The sequence below is a fragment of the Leishmania braziliensis genome, chromosome 25 (assembly GCF_000002845.2).
Source record: "Leishmania braziliensis MHOM/BR/75/M2904 complete genome, chromosome 25".
NCBI classification, from domain to species: Eukaryota; Euglenozoa; class Kinetoplastea; order Trypanosomatida; family Trypanosomatidae; genus Leishmania; species Leishmania braziliensis.
The window spans coordinates 1-15,337 of NC_009317.2; the positions used below are offsets into that span (position 1 = coordinate 1).

Sequence of the window (15,337 nt, forward strand, 5' to 3'; positions counted from 1 at the left end):
TTGNNACGGCCTAGCCTACCCTAACCCTAACCTTAACCCTAACCCTAACCCTAACCCTAACCCTAACCCTAACCCTAACCGTAGCCCTAACCCTAACCCTAACCCTAACCCTAACCCTAACCCTAACCCGTAACCCGTAACCCTAACCCGTAACCCTAACCCTAACCCTAACCCTAACCCTAACCCTAACCCTAACCCTAACCCTAACCCTAACCCTAACCCTAACCCTAACCCTAACCCTAACCCTAACCCTAACCCTAACCCTAACCCTAACCCTAACCCTAACCCTAACCCTAACCCTAACCCTAACCCTAACCCTAACCCTAACCCTAACCCTAACCCTAACCCTAACCCTAACCCTAACCCTAACCCTAGCCCTAACCCTAACCCTAATGCCACCGTCCTGTGTGATAGGGTGCTCGCGAAGATATGATTTCTTGAAGACAAGTAAAGGGCGAGAAGGGAGAAAGATTTGTGGAAGGCAGATGGGTATGGAGAGAGTCTTCGCGACCCCATTGGGAAGCGGCAAGGCAGGCACGCAACCACGACCGCGGCGCCGCGTCATGATTATGCCGCCGGTCCCCTCTACCGCGCTCGGTCGCGTGAGGAGCACATCAAGTCGTCTTGGACTTCTTTTGTGTGCTTTTTCTTATGGCTTGGCACCGGTACCGGGGAAGCCTCCCCCACCGGGTGCCCATTCATTACGGTCAGAGGGCGGCACGCCAAACGGACATGCGGGGAGTCGCCAGAAGAAAGGAAACGAGTCGGTCAGCCGCCGAAAAAACAATCAAGCTACAAGCGCCAGCACCAGCGGGGCACGCAGGGACGCACGTACACGAATCCAGGCGGCGCTGCGGTCGCCAAATCTACAAAAACGGAAGCTACAGAACCCGAAGGGATCGCTGGGAACAATCGGGAACCCATGCCGCAGAGGAAACTACAAAGTCAAAACTACAAACGCACAAAAGTAGAAAAACAGGGTGGGCTGAAAAGAAAGGGGAACTGGGCGGATGATGGGCGCGCCCACTCGCTTCCAATCGTGTCGTCCGCGAGGGTCTGTGCTGTCCAAACCCGTTCCCGCACCTGGCTCGTCGCGGTTCCAATTTTTACCTCGCCAACTCCGAGTCTCGGGGCGACGCTGGGTCCGACATCCGCGTAAAACCAGGGCCGAGACCCTGTTTGAAAACGGTGCATCTCGTGCGCCTTCGGGGACGAGTCCCCAGGTGAAGACCGTTAGGGTCCATTCTCAGGGAAGGGAGAAAACAGCTTAGCGCCAGGCGCCTGCCATCAGGAAGGAAAAACAAGAGACAATGAACAATGATTAAAAATGAGAAATTAAAAATGAGAAATCACTTCAAAATTTACCTGAAACGAAAGCCATTCATGTTACGAAAAAATACAACTCGCAAAAATACAACTCGCCTCCTGCGTTGGTAGGCTCAACTTGCGGTTCTTCCACGCCGTGGTCGGCACCCGCACCCTCCCGCGGTTCCCGGAGCACACACACACCTCCGCGGAGGGAAACCGGTTCGCCGTTCTGTGGCCTTCCGGTCCGTTCCGGACATCCGAGAGATTCATGTCTAGGGTTGGGTGGGTGGGCGTTTTTCCGTCGCTGGCCGCATGAACTCCACTTAGTGTGATTACTATATACATTTGGAGAAGAGATAGAGGGACAACAGTAAAGTAAGAATCCATAGAAACAGATGCAAGTACATATTTGCCGACCTGTGGCCATAATTTCCAATCGGGAAACATTATGGTACACAGACGGTCACACATCACAAGTGGAAGTGAGGAGTCGGTTTCCGAGACACACACACTCACTCAGGATTCCTTTTCCACGGATACAAGAAACCGATTCAGCTATCGGTCAAATTTCCCAGATCCAACACCACATCCCACCAACCACCCCCCCCCTATAAGGTCAAGTGCCATTCGATTGCCTTTGTGGTTTTACACGCCGCCAATTGAATTGCTTGGAGTTGCAGGCGATGCGTTCTGAAAGGTGCTTCGGGTTTCAAGATGAAATGCGCTTCCCTGACCTAAACGTAAATGCAACACAAGCAAGACGGTGGCGTTGGCGATCCTGCCAAAAGGAGTGGTCCTTTTCCTTACAGTGCACACGATTCCTGGGGATGCAAGATGCTTCCGCTCCCACAGAAAAGTAGTTAGAAAAAGAAAACTCCGCCCGACGTGTGACAAGGCGGGGCGAGTGCTGCAAACCAACAGTACACACGCGCTACAGCAATGCGGCGTTTCACTCATCTTAGCAGGACCTTCGCCTCAACAACGACGCACCCCCCACATTGAGTCCGTTGCCGTCTGCTGCATTCCTCGGAGTGTACCCTTAGAGTATGGCACATAGGGTGAAGTACCCTGAGTCACTTCGAGAGCGCGCACTGAGATGTATGCTGCCATTGCCCGAAGAAAAAAAGCCATCCACAGAACAAAAAAAAAAACGATACTAGAAAACCTCTCGAGAACGAGAAAGAATTGGCGTCTTGCAGGGTCTCATTGCATCACGAGCAAATCACTAACTAGACAACGAACAACACCCCCCTGCCTCCTACACGTGGGTACACTACGGGTGTTGTGGGAGGCTAAGGGGGCTGTCAGCTGCTGTGCAGATAATGCAGGACGTAGGGCTGGAGTTAGAGGCTGGTAGTCAAGCCTGTAATCCATTCAGTGGGCGTCTGTGTCGCTGACGCTGCTGATTCGGCAAGTGAACCAACATAGCTGTTGCGCTTTAGTCATCGGTGTCGAAGCATCAGCAGAAATGAGAAGCACACGCAACGGGCTATTCTCGCCAGCATTTGAGCGCAGATCCATTGCAATAGGCGGTCTTACACCATTGTGGGTTCCCTGTAACGGCCATGAAGATTAGCAGTACGTCCGGTGCAATTGCAGAGCATGCTATTTTTTTGTGGCTGACTCACCACTGTCGGAAGGAGGTGAAGCCGTAAGACACTACCCTCACAGTCAGCGTAATAGAGACAAGGGAAAGGGGGTCTCATTCTCACGACGCCATGCGCTTGTGTCCACTGTTGGATCAGCAAGCCGCACAACGTTGACGAACTTGATACATCTTTGGATCAAGCAACGTTCCCAAAGCGAGTAGGCGATCATTGGAAAACGGTAGAGCACTTAGCTCCATGCCAGTGGGATTTCCTTGTTGGGAACGTCTGGCAGCAGCCCCTCCTTAAGGGTACGGAGAGGCCATCGTGCTCCTTACTATGGTGCAAGACAAGGGTGTATGTGCACAGAATTCTGAGAGGGGCGCGATGCCTGCACCACCCGTAGGATAGCCGCCGAATCGCTGTGAGAGCACCATCATCCTCTGTGTATTTTTGGTGCGCGCCACATGCCCACAACAGTCCTCGACGCGAGAGTGAGTGGGCAGGGGTACAAGCGGATACGCTGCACAACCACTCTTGCATCGAGGGACAGGACATCCGCATCTTTGAAGAGGCATCCGTTGCCGCGGGATATCGGTGACAACAACTTCGTGTGTGTGAATGCATTCAAACACCCGCCTGTCGTTGCCATTCCATCGAAACAACCATATGGTAGTGCAGTAGTACAGAAGAGCTGTTAACAAAAAAAAAGATACCAGGCACAAAAATACCACGTCCCCCTTCAGACGCTCACTGGCGTTTGGCCGCCCTGCTTTGCGCCGCGGTGGGCACCGGTGTGGTTAATCTTACAGTAGGCTGCTCTGCCGGTCGAAAAGCAATGATTACCATCGAACTCCATGAAATACATCTCACGCGCACCTGCAATGCACCGGTCACATTGCCATCGACTACGCTGTTCTCCACCGGAGGCAGGGTACAGTGCCGCACAGACGTGATGAACGCTCCGTCACAGCCAAGAGCGCGTGTGTGGCTCCACGTCAAGCACCGCTAGGCCTATGAGCTGGGGAACCTTAGAAGCGCAGGAGGCTCGTGTTGTAGTGCTTGTATTCGCGGGCGCAGCGGAGGTTTTCGCCGATTTCCCAGATGTACCTTTGCCTCTCTGTGTCGAGTACCCACATATCGAGCGGAATGCTTCCCCTAAACGGTAAGGGCGTGCGTCCGGTACTTGATCCAAGGACTTTACTATCAGGGAACCACTTGATGTGGCGGTAGTGATGGCGAAAAACCTGCTTGCTCATGCGTCCAAACTTGAGGCTCTGCGTGATGTAGGCGGTATTTTTGAAGACGCCGCGTTGCCTGGCCTCACCGCCGGCTTGAACGTTCGCGTTTACATAGTGCACAAATTGCCCCGGCTTTGAGAAATACGGTTTGTAGCCCAGCGCTGCCATGCGCCACACGTAGTCGTGATCTTCACCGTAGATGGGGTAGTAATTCTCGTCAAAGAACCCTACGGTTGCTATGGTGAGGCGAGGCAAGGCAAAGGTCGCCATAAACTCCTTGCAGTCCATGTAAAATATGCCGTAGGTGTCGGCAAACTGTTTCTTCATCTCCTCCGGCGGCATTGTCCGAATACGATACGGCAAAGAAGAGGCCGTGATGATTGGGAGGGTGGAGCTGCGGAAAGCAAAGCGCGCGTCTGGGACGCTCTTCAAGGTCGTGGATTCAGCAGCGACCTCTTCGTCGAGGCGGCGAATACGTTCGGTCTGATTGGATGTCTTTTCCCTCGTCTGCGAGACAAATTCTGTGATCAGGCCCGGCGCAAACCGTACATCGGCGTTCGTGACGAAGATCCACGGCACCTCGGCGACTGAGAAAGTGAGGGCGTGCCGCAAGCCCTCGTTCACGGCGGACGCGTACCCGGTGTTCTCCGGGTGGTGTATGATGAACAAATTCTTGTCGACATACGTGCTCAGCGCCAGGGCGAGGCGGTCGAGGAGGGAGCGCAGGGGGCGAAATTCACCATTGTTGATAAACATGATGTACGTCATGGGGACCGTAATGTTGCAGAAGAGTTGCTTGATGTCTTGGTAATCCATCGTTACCGGTAGGAGGACGTACGGGATTCGCATAGGGTGATCTTCCCTGTAAGAGAGCCGCTCCGCGACGCACTGGAAAAACTCGTTGTCGCTAATAAGCGTCTCACCTTGACGAGAGGCGTCCACGAAACTTTCAGCGCGAGTCCGCTTATAGAAAAGGAAAATAGGCACCACATAGCACACTAAGAAGAGGAGAATGGAAAGGTTCACGCGCACGCGGATCTTTATCCACCGCTTGTTGACAGTGCAGCGATTCGCCACCATTTGTGCGTGAGGCGTTCCACGTTTCCACGCAGCTGCAGTTGATTTGGCTCAGGAAAACATGAAACGTCGGCCACTGTCAATGCTCAGGATCGCCCAGTCCACCTGTGGCGGAGAAAGTGGCACGAGACGATCACAACTAAGACAAGGTCACGTACAACAGATTTCACTGTGAGAGAGGGGGAGAGGAGAGGGAGCGATGGAGTGCATCAACCGGAAACAATGAAATGCGGAGTGCTATGCCCTGTGCTCATCTGGACGTTATCCTACTGCATCGAGGTGGTGCTCAAGATAGATCCGAAATGTGCCACTTCCACGCGCGTGTCAAGGAAGGCCAGGGGGTGAGACACATACATGCATAAAGTCCGCACGGAAGCAGAGGCCCGGCGCCACTCCGGGTCGCTCCTCTCTTGTTGCTTACAGCGACGAAAGCGGAGCGAGAATGATTATCGCGTCATTTGGGGGGCTCCTTTGGCCAAACACCACTTAGTTCGGACGCCCTGTCAGCGAGTCTATTGAGGATGTGCTCGTGTGTGTCAATACCAACAGTGCCTTGTTGCACGATACGTGATACCCGGGCACTCACGCCCACTCCAGCTCGTCCGGTTTGATGGGCCGATCTAGCGGAATGACGCTACTCCTTTGGCGCTCCTGGTCCCGCGAGAGGGCGAGGCGCATGTCCAGCGCGTCCTCGTCATTCTTGAACGGGCCCTTAGGGCCATCACCGTGGTAGTAGTTGAGTACTCGTCGGTAGACGATATACCCCAGCCGGTGGTACATGTCCTGCGCCACCTGGTTAGTCTTTCGGACGAAGAGGTCGACAAAGTAGGCGTTGTGCACAAACTCGCTTACCTGAGCCAGCTCAATCATGAGTGTCTCACCGAGGGCAACACGCCGAAATGTTGGCGCCACAGACACAGCGGATACGTGTCCGTGATAATCCTCGCCCTGTCCCTCCGCCTTGCCGAGCGTGTAGGCCATTGGAATGCCGGTGGTGGGGTGTACGCACATGCGTTGGTACTCGGGCCAGTGCGTCACGTACTCGCCATAGAAGGATGTGTTGTAAGTCTCCGTTAGCTGGTCCAAATTCACAAAATTAAACTGCAGCGTGTCACTCAGCGTCATGCTGCGATAACACGTCATCTTATGGCACGGTGTCGCCCCACAGGTGACGCCACCTGGAGAACTCGTGTGGATCACTTGGGATGCAGATGCAGGACGGAAAGCGAGGGAGAGTGGGCAGGGGACAAGAGTGCAGCACCTCGCCAGAGTAAGACATAGACTCGCTCCCCACGGACAGCGAAGCAGAGGGAAGAACTGCGAGACCGCCGTGCAACGAGAAAAACAGGGAGACTACCGGTCACCCTCCACCCCTCGTGCGGGAGGTGCGGAAGCCATGTACATTTGGGAGGAGCGTGCCCGAGAGGCTGTCCATTGTATGTTGGGGGGTGACTATTTCACACCGATGGGTGTCACTGTTTTGCTGGAGTTGCGCCTTTGCGAGTCTGCCAGTCCACCAACGAGTGCTTGGTGGCCTGGTGTTGCACGAGTGCGCGGCGATCGGTAAAACACTTCGCTGGCTGACACACATCGCACACCAAATTCGCCACATCGTCGACCGGAAGGGGAGCTAAGTACCGGAGGTGCTCCTCGTAAGCATCGACGCTCTTAAACTGCAAGTCGCACACGTCGCAGTACCCCTGGTCGACGCTCTGCCGTAAATGCATGTCATTCAGAGCATCCTCCAATCGCTGCATGGGGGTCTCAATCTGTTCCTGCACACGTGCGTACAGCGTCGGCGCAAGCTGAGTGGCAAGGAAGTGCTTCGCGGCATGGTGCTGACGCAGATCGTCTTCCGTCTCAAAAATGCGAGGGGGCCGGCATTTGTCACAGCCCCATGAACAGGGCGTCTCCGTCGCCGCTTGCCGGCGCTGATCAGCTCTTGCCTTCATCGCAGGGCCGTAACCACAGAGGTAGCGGTCGAGCTTCTTGCTCTCTCGCGAGGTGAGTTCGCGACCGAGGCTCAACGCATCAAGGTGTGGCGGCAGCGGAGGCACGTTCTTTGGTGCGGGAATAGCAGACGGAGAGCGTGGCTGCCTCTCCGCCAAGCGCTGCGCGCGGTACAGACTGACCCACGTAGAGCGGGGCAGGTACGGCATGAACGCCCCTGCCTGGCCCACCGACGGCTGGGCAAAGCCAGGAGCCATCACTGTGGCACCCACCACGCGGTCCACGAGCGTCGGGTGGAGCAGCGGCAGAGGCTGCTCTGCTGAACATCCGGTTATGTTGACCGAGAAGGCGTCACTGCTCGAGGCGCACGCCCTGCTGGCGGCCGCGTCGCTGAGTTGAGCCTCCCCAGCAGGAGCTTCGGAACAAAGGCCGAAGCACCGCTTTGCCACACGCAGCCACTCCACGCAGGTGTACCTACACGGCAACCCATCCTCGGCGCGTGAGCGGCGCTCTTGCTCCCACAGCATCAGTTCCGCGGAGAGGCCGCATAGTTCCTCATGCAGCGCAACCTGGGGGGCAACAAAGTAGTACTGCACCATGATGCGAAACGGGAAAGCAGCGGCGCTCTGATGACGGCGGTTCGTGTATTCGGGAAAGTCAACGGAGCGCAGGGGTACCGCCGCGACGCAGAGGTAGCCGCTTCGCGCCGCGCACCCCAGCAAGTCCCACCGCTGCGCCTGGTCGTCGCAGAGGGTCACCACAACCTCCTGAGGGTAGTCCACTGTGGGGGCTTCGATGTGCAGGTCGCGTGCGCTGCGGAAGAAGTGCGAGAGGAGGGAACGCTGGCGGTACAGATCCTCGAATCCAATGTGGGGATTATTGAAGATAAGAAGGTGGGAGGGGGAATCTCGCAGCGCGGCACTAACAGATGACAGCGACGTCGCGTTCACACCGCCAAAATAGCGGACACGCACGCGCTGCTTCGCCGCAAAGTACGTCAAATACCGCCCTGCCTCGGGGTACTTGCGCAGAAGGTCCGCTGCAGAGTCGAAGGTGGTCGCAGTCACCTCCACTACAGTGTCGCGTCGCCGCACGCCATCTGTGAGATCGCTGCGCGTCGCACGCCGGACTGCCGCGCTGCTGGAAAGCCGCTTGACAAGCGCATACGTGAAACTCAAATTTCCCTCGCCAACGAGCAGAATAGAGAGAGGATCGGGCAGCACACGTGTCTCCGGCTGGGTCCTGTGACACACCTCGTCACTTCTGGTCTCTGGCATAGGAGACTTAGCGATACAAGGCACCGCAGAGGCGAGCCGTCGACCTTGTCAGCTACTAGAAGGGCGCGTCGCACAAAGCAAAGCACACCTACGCGGGGATGCGCCGAAAAGAGTGTGTGTGGGCGGAGGTATGTGGGTGTAGCCAGAAGACGCCTAGGAATAGGGATGGGGGTGAAGCAGTGATTACGAGCCTCCTCGTGGTCGCGCTCACCGCCACCGCACAACAGCTACCGGCGCAGAACAAAGTTGTTCTTCGAGATGCCAGAAGAGAGAAAAAAGGAGAGTGGCAAGGAAGCAACAAAGAGCAATGTGTGGGACACTGCCTGCCCAACAGGAATAGTCGCCCATACAGCACACTGCGGAATGAAGACCATCGCTAATTGCAGCGCTTCTTCCCATCCTCGGCATTTGACATTCCGCTCGCACTCTTGTCTTTGTTGGGTGTCTTTTCCTTTGCCCGAAAAAGAGATGTCGGCATCGTGTCCTCCTCCTTCAGCTTGTGTTGTCGCTCTTCTCTCAGTGCGTCAGCCTCGCACACGCAAAGAGGGAGAGGGTGAGACACGACCGTGAAAAAATTTCCCACTCAGCAAGATGGAGTTGTAGGGAAAGCGATGATGGGCGCAACCAGAAAAGGAAAAGGGACAAAAACGAAGCAAAAAAAGGGGGCGCCATCGCGGCACCCGTCTCTTCTCTTCTTCTCCGATGAGAGATGCTATACATTATTACTTGTCGTCAAACCTCACCTTGTCGAAGTGGTAACTGGAGAGCTGCACTTCATACGGTGGAAGACGGTGACCGTCGCCGGTGACTCCGCTGCCTGGCCTACATGCCCTACTCTTGCCCGCTGCCGCTGGTGTTTTCGCGACCGCGCCAGCAGCAGGCGCATGAAGTTTCATGAGAGACACAACAGATGCGTACATCTCGTGCTGCTCAACGCGCATCTGCCGCCTCTCCTGCTCCAGCCTGTGGCGCCACATGTTGTAGAGCACACCAACATACGACACAAAGGCCTCGCCGTGGAAAACGCGGCCACGGAGAAGCCTTCGGGTGCGAATAGTACTAGCGACGCGGCGAAAGAGCAAACACACGCAGCGCTTGCACCGCTCACTCGCCTCTGCACGTAGCTGCCGTACTGCAGCACGTAGGGCCTCGTCCACATCAGCCCCGTTGGTCACCCGGGTAGCCGTCGAGATGATCGGCACGACGTACTCACGTACAAAGTCATCAAACCGGCTGCCGCAGATATACGCCGTTGCCTGCTTCACCTGCGCATTCACGCGCTCTTGAGCCTGTCGTGCGGCAGGGCCGAAGTCGTACCGCAAGACGGTCGGCCGAATAGAATCAACGTCCGCGGGAGACGCGCGCCATAGCGACGGCATCGGCATCGAAAACAACGCAGCGCTGCGACCTCTCCCCGGCATTTGAGGCTCCAGGGAAGCCCCGTGATGAGCCATACGCGGCGAGGGCACCGTGAGAGGGTCGCGAGCCCTCCAGTACCAAGGCACGCGCACCGGCCGGTGCACGTGACCCAGCGTGCGCTGCCCGTTCCGCAGGCTCTTCCCACACACGCGCAACGTGTCAACATCTTCTGCTTCTCGCGGCACCTCGACAACAACACGTTGATCGTTGTGGTTGCTTGCGTCAGCTGCGGACGAGTGCACAACTGTGCCAAGGGTGCTTTTTGGCAGCGGCTTGGGGAACTGGACAACGTCGTCGGCGAAAAACTGATGTGCAAATCCAGCGCTCTCCTCTGGCGACTCCAGCAGCCACGGCTCTCGAGCCAGTGCCGATCCAAAGGCTTGAGTGGAGGCACCAGCGTCGTACTCTCCACCGCCGTCGGTGCACCTCACGTACGGCTGCAGCGTCTCTCGAACCATCGCCAGAGCCGCCAAGCGCAAATTGTGAGCAACCCACTCCTCGTCCGTTGCCGTGTCAGGAAGGGAAGCAGCGGCGGCGCCATAGAAGTCTTGTGAAACCTGCGCGTTAAATTGCTCCTCCAGCAGGTGTGTCGCACGGACAACGGCGGCCTCCTCCAGCGTCTCCTGCGCTGTAGCTCTCACCGCCCGCTCCATCTCCTCCTCAGTCACGTGCTGAACGTGCAGCTGCTGCTGCACAAGCAGCGTGCTCAACAGATGAAGCGCCTCCTGCACCTCGTTCCCAAAAGATGCGGCGTCGAGACCTAGCTGCTGCACCTGTTGACGGAGCCACTCCGCCTGTACGGCAAGGCTTCTCACATACCTGCCACTGAGTCGTGCTTCCGTCTTATCAGGCGCAGCGCACTCGGCAGCAAACACGGCACCACCAGAAGCCTGACCACTCCCATGCGCGAGGAGCAACAGAGGCTCATGCACGACACCCTTGACTGACGGCAGCATGCCCCGCTCCGTTGCCACGTCATTCATAGCGCTACTTTCATCTCCAAGGGCTATGACAGGCACAGGTGTCTTTCGCTCCGTTGGTGCCGTTTGCGCATCGAGTGCAAGTGACAGTGAACTCGACGCACGGCGGGCCGATTGGGAAACCTCATCACCGCTGTTGGGGTCGTGCGCGTCATCCATACGTCCGCGCTCTAGCGCACCACCATCTTCCTGGATGTCATCAGTCGAGGGACGACTCTCCTCCACGAGGTGGCGCAACCGCTCTGGAGCGGATATGGGACTCCCCAATGCGCGGAGGGGCAAGACTTCACTCTCTGCCTTGTTGGCGTTGGCCAGCGCCTTAGGGAGGACGTCGCTTGCGCTTGTGCGGGTCGCCCTTTTCGCCTCCTCAGGGTGAGCGGTGTCCTCATGGATAGTCAGTGCTGCACCCTGGCCACAGGACTGGGGCTGGACGGCCCCAAGCAAGGCGACACGCTCGCGCTCTTCGTACAAGTGCTGTCGAAACCACGCTGCGTGTAGCAGCTCGCGCCGCAATGCATTCGCACGGGAGAGCTCGGCGCATTGAAGCACAGCGCTTTTGAGCTTCACTAGCGCTGCGGAAGTGGAAGGTGCTGCCGCGGCGGTGGTTAGAGAGGCACGGCGGCCGCCCGGTGTACTCACGGTGCCGATCTTTTTCAGCGGTGCTGCTGCATTGTGTGCGGCAACAGGCGCGACGGTGGTGGTTGCCGTCTTTTTGCGACGCGGCGCATGACTTAACGAGCGCGGCTTGCGGTCCCTCCCTTGGTTCTGCTGGTGGCCCTCGTGCTGCACCGGCTCCTGTGTAGCAGCCTGCAACAACGGCGGTGTCGCTCGCCCCAGCTCTACCTCTCTAGCGTCCGCCTGCGCGTCAGTCGACGTGCACAGATGAGATGTGGCCAAGGCGGAAGTAGTGGTCGCCAGTGGCGGTGCCGAAACAACGCACATGCTTTTCAGCCATGGATTGTTTTCGGCGGAGCTTTGGTACGTTGCGTAGGACGTGAAAACATTCTTCATTGGTGGTGACTCCCATGTCGCGCTACAGTCAAGAGGCGCCCGAACAATGGATTCACACAGCAGCGCGTCTCGGTCGAGCATTGCCAATGCAGAGCTTACCTCTGCCTCCAAACGTCGCTTCCATTGCTCAACTTCGCACTTTCCGTCGACAATAGCCCCCGAAATGGGAATGATCTGATGCATCAGCTTGCGCCGGTAGTCGTCCTCTTCCATGCACCGGTTGAGGTCGTCGTCCATCACACCGGATGTAGGTGGCTCGTGAGCTTCGTCATGAAGCAGCGAAGGAGTAGCCGCCTGGACGTCGAGGGATGCGTCGTGCGTGCCAGCAGCCGCACCACCGCTATCTCGAGCATTTAAGTGCCGCCGCAGCTGAGCATTCTCCTGCTCCAGCGTCTTGTTCGCTTCAATGAGAAAGCGCAGGTCTTCCTTCAGCGCCGATAGCTCATTCTCGGTGCGGAAGCCGCGGAGCACTGCACACTCTCGCTCGACGCTGCGCAGCTGCAGCTTTGTGGTACTGTTCTGACTCTTCAGCTTGCGAATCTCGTTCTCTTGCAGGTGCAACAGCCTCAACACACCAGCGAGCTCCTTCTGTACCGAGTCCAAGTTCCCCGTAAGACACTGGACTGTTGCCGATTTTGCCTGCAGCACCTCCCTCAGCTTTTCAATGTGGCTCTGCATGGCACACATCTCGTTTTTCTCCTGTGCAGTGTGTCGTGGTTTGCCGTAGGCGTAGCGCTTCACAGCCGCTTCAACCTTCTCCCAGGTATCCCAGTCGCCCAGGGCGCCGTGAGCAGCATCGAGGTTGGCGAAGAGAAGATCGTGTATATCGTGGTGGTTGCTTTCGTACACCTCAAAGTCCATCTGCCGCTTGCGACTGTCGATCTCATCACGCTGACCCTGCAGCTCTGCATAGTCGCTGTACAGCTGCTCCAGAAACGCCTCTCGCTGCTCTGTGGTGCTGCGATGCGGCTTCGACCGCAACGGTAGAGCCGCGGCAGCCACGACTGCCTCGGCGCGGCTGACGGCCTGTTGTCCCACCGTTTGCATTTGCCGCGCAGCTTGCGGTGTCGGTTTTGAGTGTGCTTTTCGTATTCAGGGAGCCGCTGTTGGCCCTTGGGGTCACGTGGAAAGAGAGAAAGGAGGCCTCAGCGAGGCAGCACATGGGTGAGAAGGGCCGTAGGGAAACGTATACGTTGGGTGGAGAGGAGAGAACGCGAGGTGAACTGCCCAAGACACACAGAGAAAGCGAAGAGGAGTGAGAAGGGAGCCAGGGGCGATCAGGATGGGCCGATAGGTTCCCTGGATTAACAACGCAATGCTAATGCCGACAAGGGAGAGGGACGCTGCGAAGGATTTCGAAAGCGTGAACCCCACCATTCACGCATGGGAATAAAGAAGCACCCTGCCAGGGAGAGGCCATTCTCACACATCCTACTCACCAGGCACTACCACACTCCCTCCATGGGGCGAAGAAAAAACGGAGAGGAGGGCCCAGAGCGAGGCGGGGAGACGCACAGGCGCCTGCACAACAGACCAGGAAAGCGTTACGCTTGGCCTAGCCCCTCAAGCACGCACATATGCCTACACGGGCGCACAGAGGTCACAGAGACGTTCTACACAGCTATGAAGTCAAGAGCAGAAAACATCTAACGCAAGAGAGGACTATGAGAAGAGGTCGCACACACGCACTTACGCGCACAGCGGACCGTCACACACACACACACAGAGAAGCAAAACAAATGCGCGTACAACCCTTCTAGGGCACCCTCTGCGGGCGATCAAGAGCTCCAGAGTAAGACACGGGGACTGCACTTAGGAGCGCCGCAGGGAGTTCAGTTCGTGTCTTCGCTGGTCTATCATGTCTGCCGCGACGGAGGATGCTGGCAAAACTGTGGCTGGCTTACACAGCACCTTCGGGGTCCGAGAGACTACAGGAACGCGTGCTAGGCTCCTGGTTGACAAGGACTGGGGCGTAAGGGAGCGAAGGAGACGCAGAAGTGAATGACACATGGCCACCTTGGCCGAGGCGTACTTGCAGCGACTAAATTGGGCGCCCGATATGCCGTGCGTCTCACCCGCCTCCACGGCGAGCAGACGCACCGTTGCGGCACCAATGTTTACGTCGCTGTGCTCCAGGATGAACCACTCGTGCTTGCAAATCAGTGCTGCGGTGGCGACGGGAAAGCGGTGGTACAAAAATCGCAGGAAGAGCGCGTAAGTGTGAGGATTGCCGGTCATGACATCGCCCTCGCTCACCGAGGTCCAGTCACGAAAGCCGAGCTTTGACAGCTTGGCGTGCAACAGAGAAAAGCTAGAAGCAAGCTCCATGAAATATGCCGAGCTCCAGGGAGTGAGCCCCTCCCCAGAAATCGCCTGATAACACAATTTTTACTTTTTTTCAGCAACCTTCAAGGCGCAGGCGCAAAAAACTAGACAAAAGGAGACGTGTAGAAAAGAAGAGAGTGCAACGCTGCAGGAGAGGCGGACGCAGGCAAAGAGGGAGCGGTCGCGAAGACTCACCAAAGGCGAAGCTGCGTATCCCGCGTGATGGTCACTGTGGACGTTAATCTCGAGTTCGTTGCGACATTGAATCCCCACCAGCATCACAACATCTGGCTTGCACGAGGCGGCCAATAGAGCCTCCAGAGCGCTGGCAAGGAAGTGGCGTCAGAGAGAGCAGGCGGGGCTCAGCCCTACAATGGGTCGCGTAGAGGGAGTCAGTAAGTCTAGCGCCACACAGCAGCAGTGTCTTCGTGGTTCGTACATGACAAAACAAACCCGGTGTCCGGTTGCTTCATGAAGCACAAAACAAGCGACCTGTTTCACTAAATTTAGAGGACACAGGCACGGTGATGTGTTGCAGAGCGCACAGCGCAGTTCCCTCTCACCCTCTGTCATAGTGGCGCCTAGCACCTCAGCGGCGCAGTACGATACCGACAAGTGTCTCGCGGCCGTAGGGGACGTAAGAGAGGGAGTACCACACCAGGGCGGCGTACTGCAGAAAACCACACAGAAGACATAGCAAGACGGACCTGAAGATGATAGCTACAAAGAAGGCGAGAAACATAGAGCCAATGTACAGCAGCGTGGCATTAAAGCGGTACTCGTCGAACATGTACGCAAGCTGGGCTGAGGGGCCCATGAGCACGATGGTGCTTAGCATGGAGAGAAAGGTACCAAGGGTCGATAGCGCACTGTATTTCCAGTAGGCCCCCATACCCAGAGCAAACCAGCTCATCAGCGTCGAAAAGAGCGCTAGCGACAAGAGAACACAAAAACCTTGAATTCGTTGTGTCCATGTAAGGTCCTTGAAGAATTGGTCGTTCTCATTCATCGGCGCAGTCTCCGCTTCATTGATTTCTACCGCTGACATGATTCTCAGCTTCACACTGCTGTGTTTTCTCTTTCTTTGCTGTCTGGCACAGTCTGTCACGAGTATGGGGAGCGCAACGCAGGGGCGCTGGGGGGAGAGCGGGGCGTGCGGAAAA

At 56.8% G+C, this 15,337-nt stretch overlaps 6 protein-coding genes across 6 annotated transcripts; all 6 read right to left on the reverse strand.

Moving 5' to 3' along the window:
• Positions 1–3,925: 3,925 nt before the first annotated feature.
• Positions 3,926–5,215, reverse strand: LBRM_25_0010 (beta galactofuranosyl transferase; the record flags this gene model as incomplete). Its single annotated transcript, XM_001562159.1, has 1 exon — positions 3,926–5,215. The coding sequence occupies one exon, from the start codon at positions 5,213–5,215 to the stop codon at positions 3,926–3,928; it is 1,290 nt and encodes a 429-aa protein (XP_001562209.1).
• A 579-nt stretch (positions 5,216–5,794) lies between these two features.
• On the reverse strand, positions 5,795–6,355 carry LBRM_25_0020 (putative n-terminal acetyltransferase complex ard1 subunit homolog; the record flags this gene model as incomplete). Its single annotated transcript, XM_001562163.2, has 1 exon — positions 5,795–6,355. One exon carries the CDS (start codon positions 6,353–6,355, stop codon positions 5,795–5,797), a length of 561 nt encoding a protein of 186 aa, XP_001562213.2.
• Positions 6,356–6,684: 329 nt separating this feature from the next.
• On the reverse strand, positions 6,685–8,439 carry LBRM_25_0030 (hypothetical protein, unknown function; the record flags this gene model as incomplete). Its single annotated transcript, XM_001565458.2, has 1 exon — positions 6,685–8,439. The coding sequence occupies one exon, from the start codon at positions 8,437–8,439 to the stop codon at positions 6,685–6,687; it is 1,755 nt and encodes a 584-aa protein (XP_001565508.2).
• A 722-nt stretch (positions 8,440–9,161) lies between these two features.
• LBRM_25_0040 (conserved hypothetical protein) lies at positions 9,162–12,896 on the reverse strand (the record flags this gene model as incomplete). The annotated part of the gene is made up of 1 exon (XM_001565459.2): positions 9,162–12,896. One exon carries the CDS (start codon positions 12,894–12,896, stop codon positions 9,162–9,164), a length of 3,735 nt encoding a protein of 1,244 aa, XP_001565509.2.
• Positions 12,897–13,661: 765 nt separating this feature from the next.
• LBRM_25_0050 (conserved hypothetical protein) lies at positions 13,662–14,177 on the reverse strand (the record flags this gene model as incomplete). Its single annotated transcript, XM_001565460.2, has 1 exon — positions 13,662–14,177. The coding sequence occupies one exon, from the start codon at positions 14,175–14,177 to the stop codon at positions 13,662–13,664; it is 516 nt and encodes a 171-aa protein (XP_001565510.1).
• Positions 14,178–14,763: 586 nt separating this feature from the next.
• Positions 14,764–15,222, reverse strand: LBRM_25_0060 (conserved hypothetical protein; the record flags this gene model as incomplete). Its single annotated transcript, XM_001565461.1, has 1 exon — positions 14,764–15,222. The coding sequence occupies one exon, from the start codon at positions 15,220–15,222 to the stop codon at positions 14,764–14,766; it is 459 nt and encodes a 152-aa protein (XP_001565511.1).
• Between the last annotated feature and the right edge of the window lie 115 nt (positions 15,223–15,337).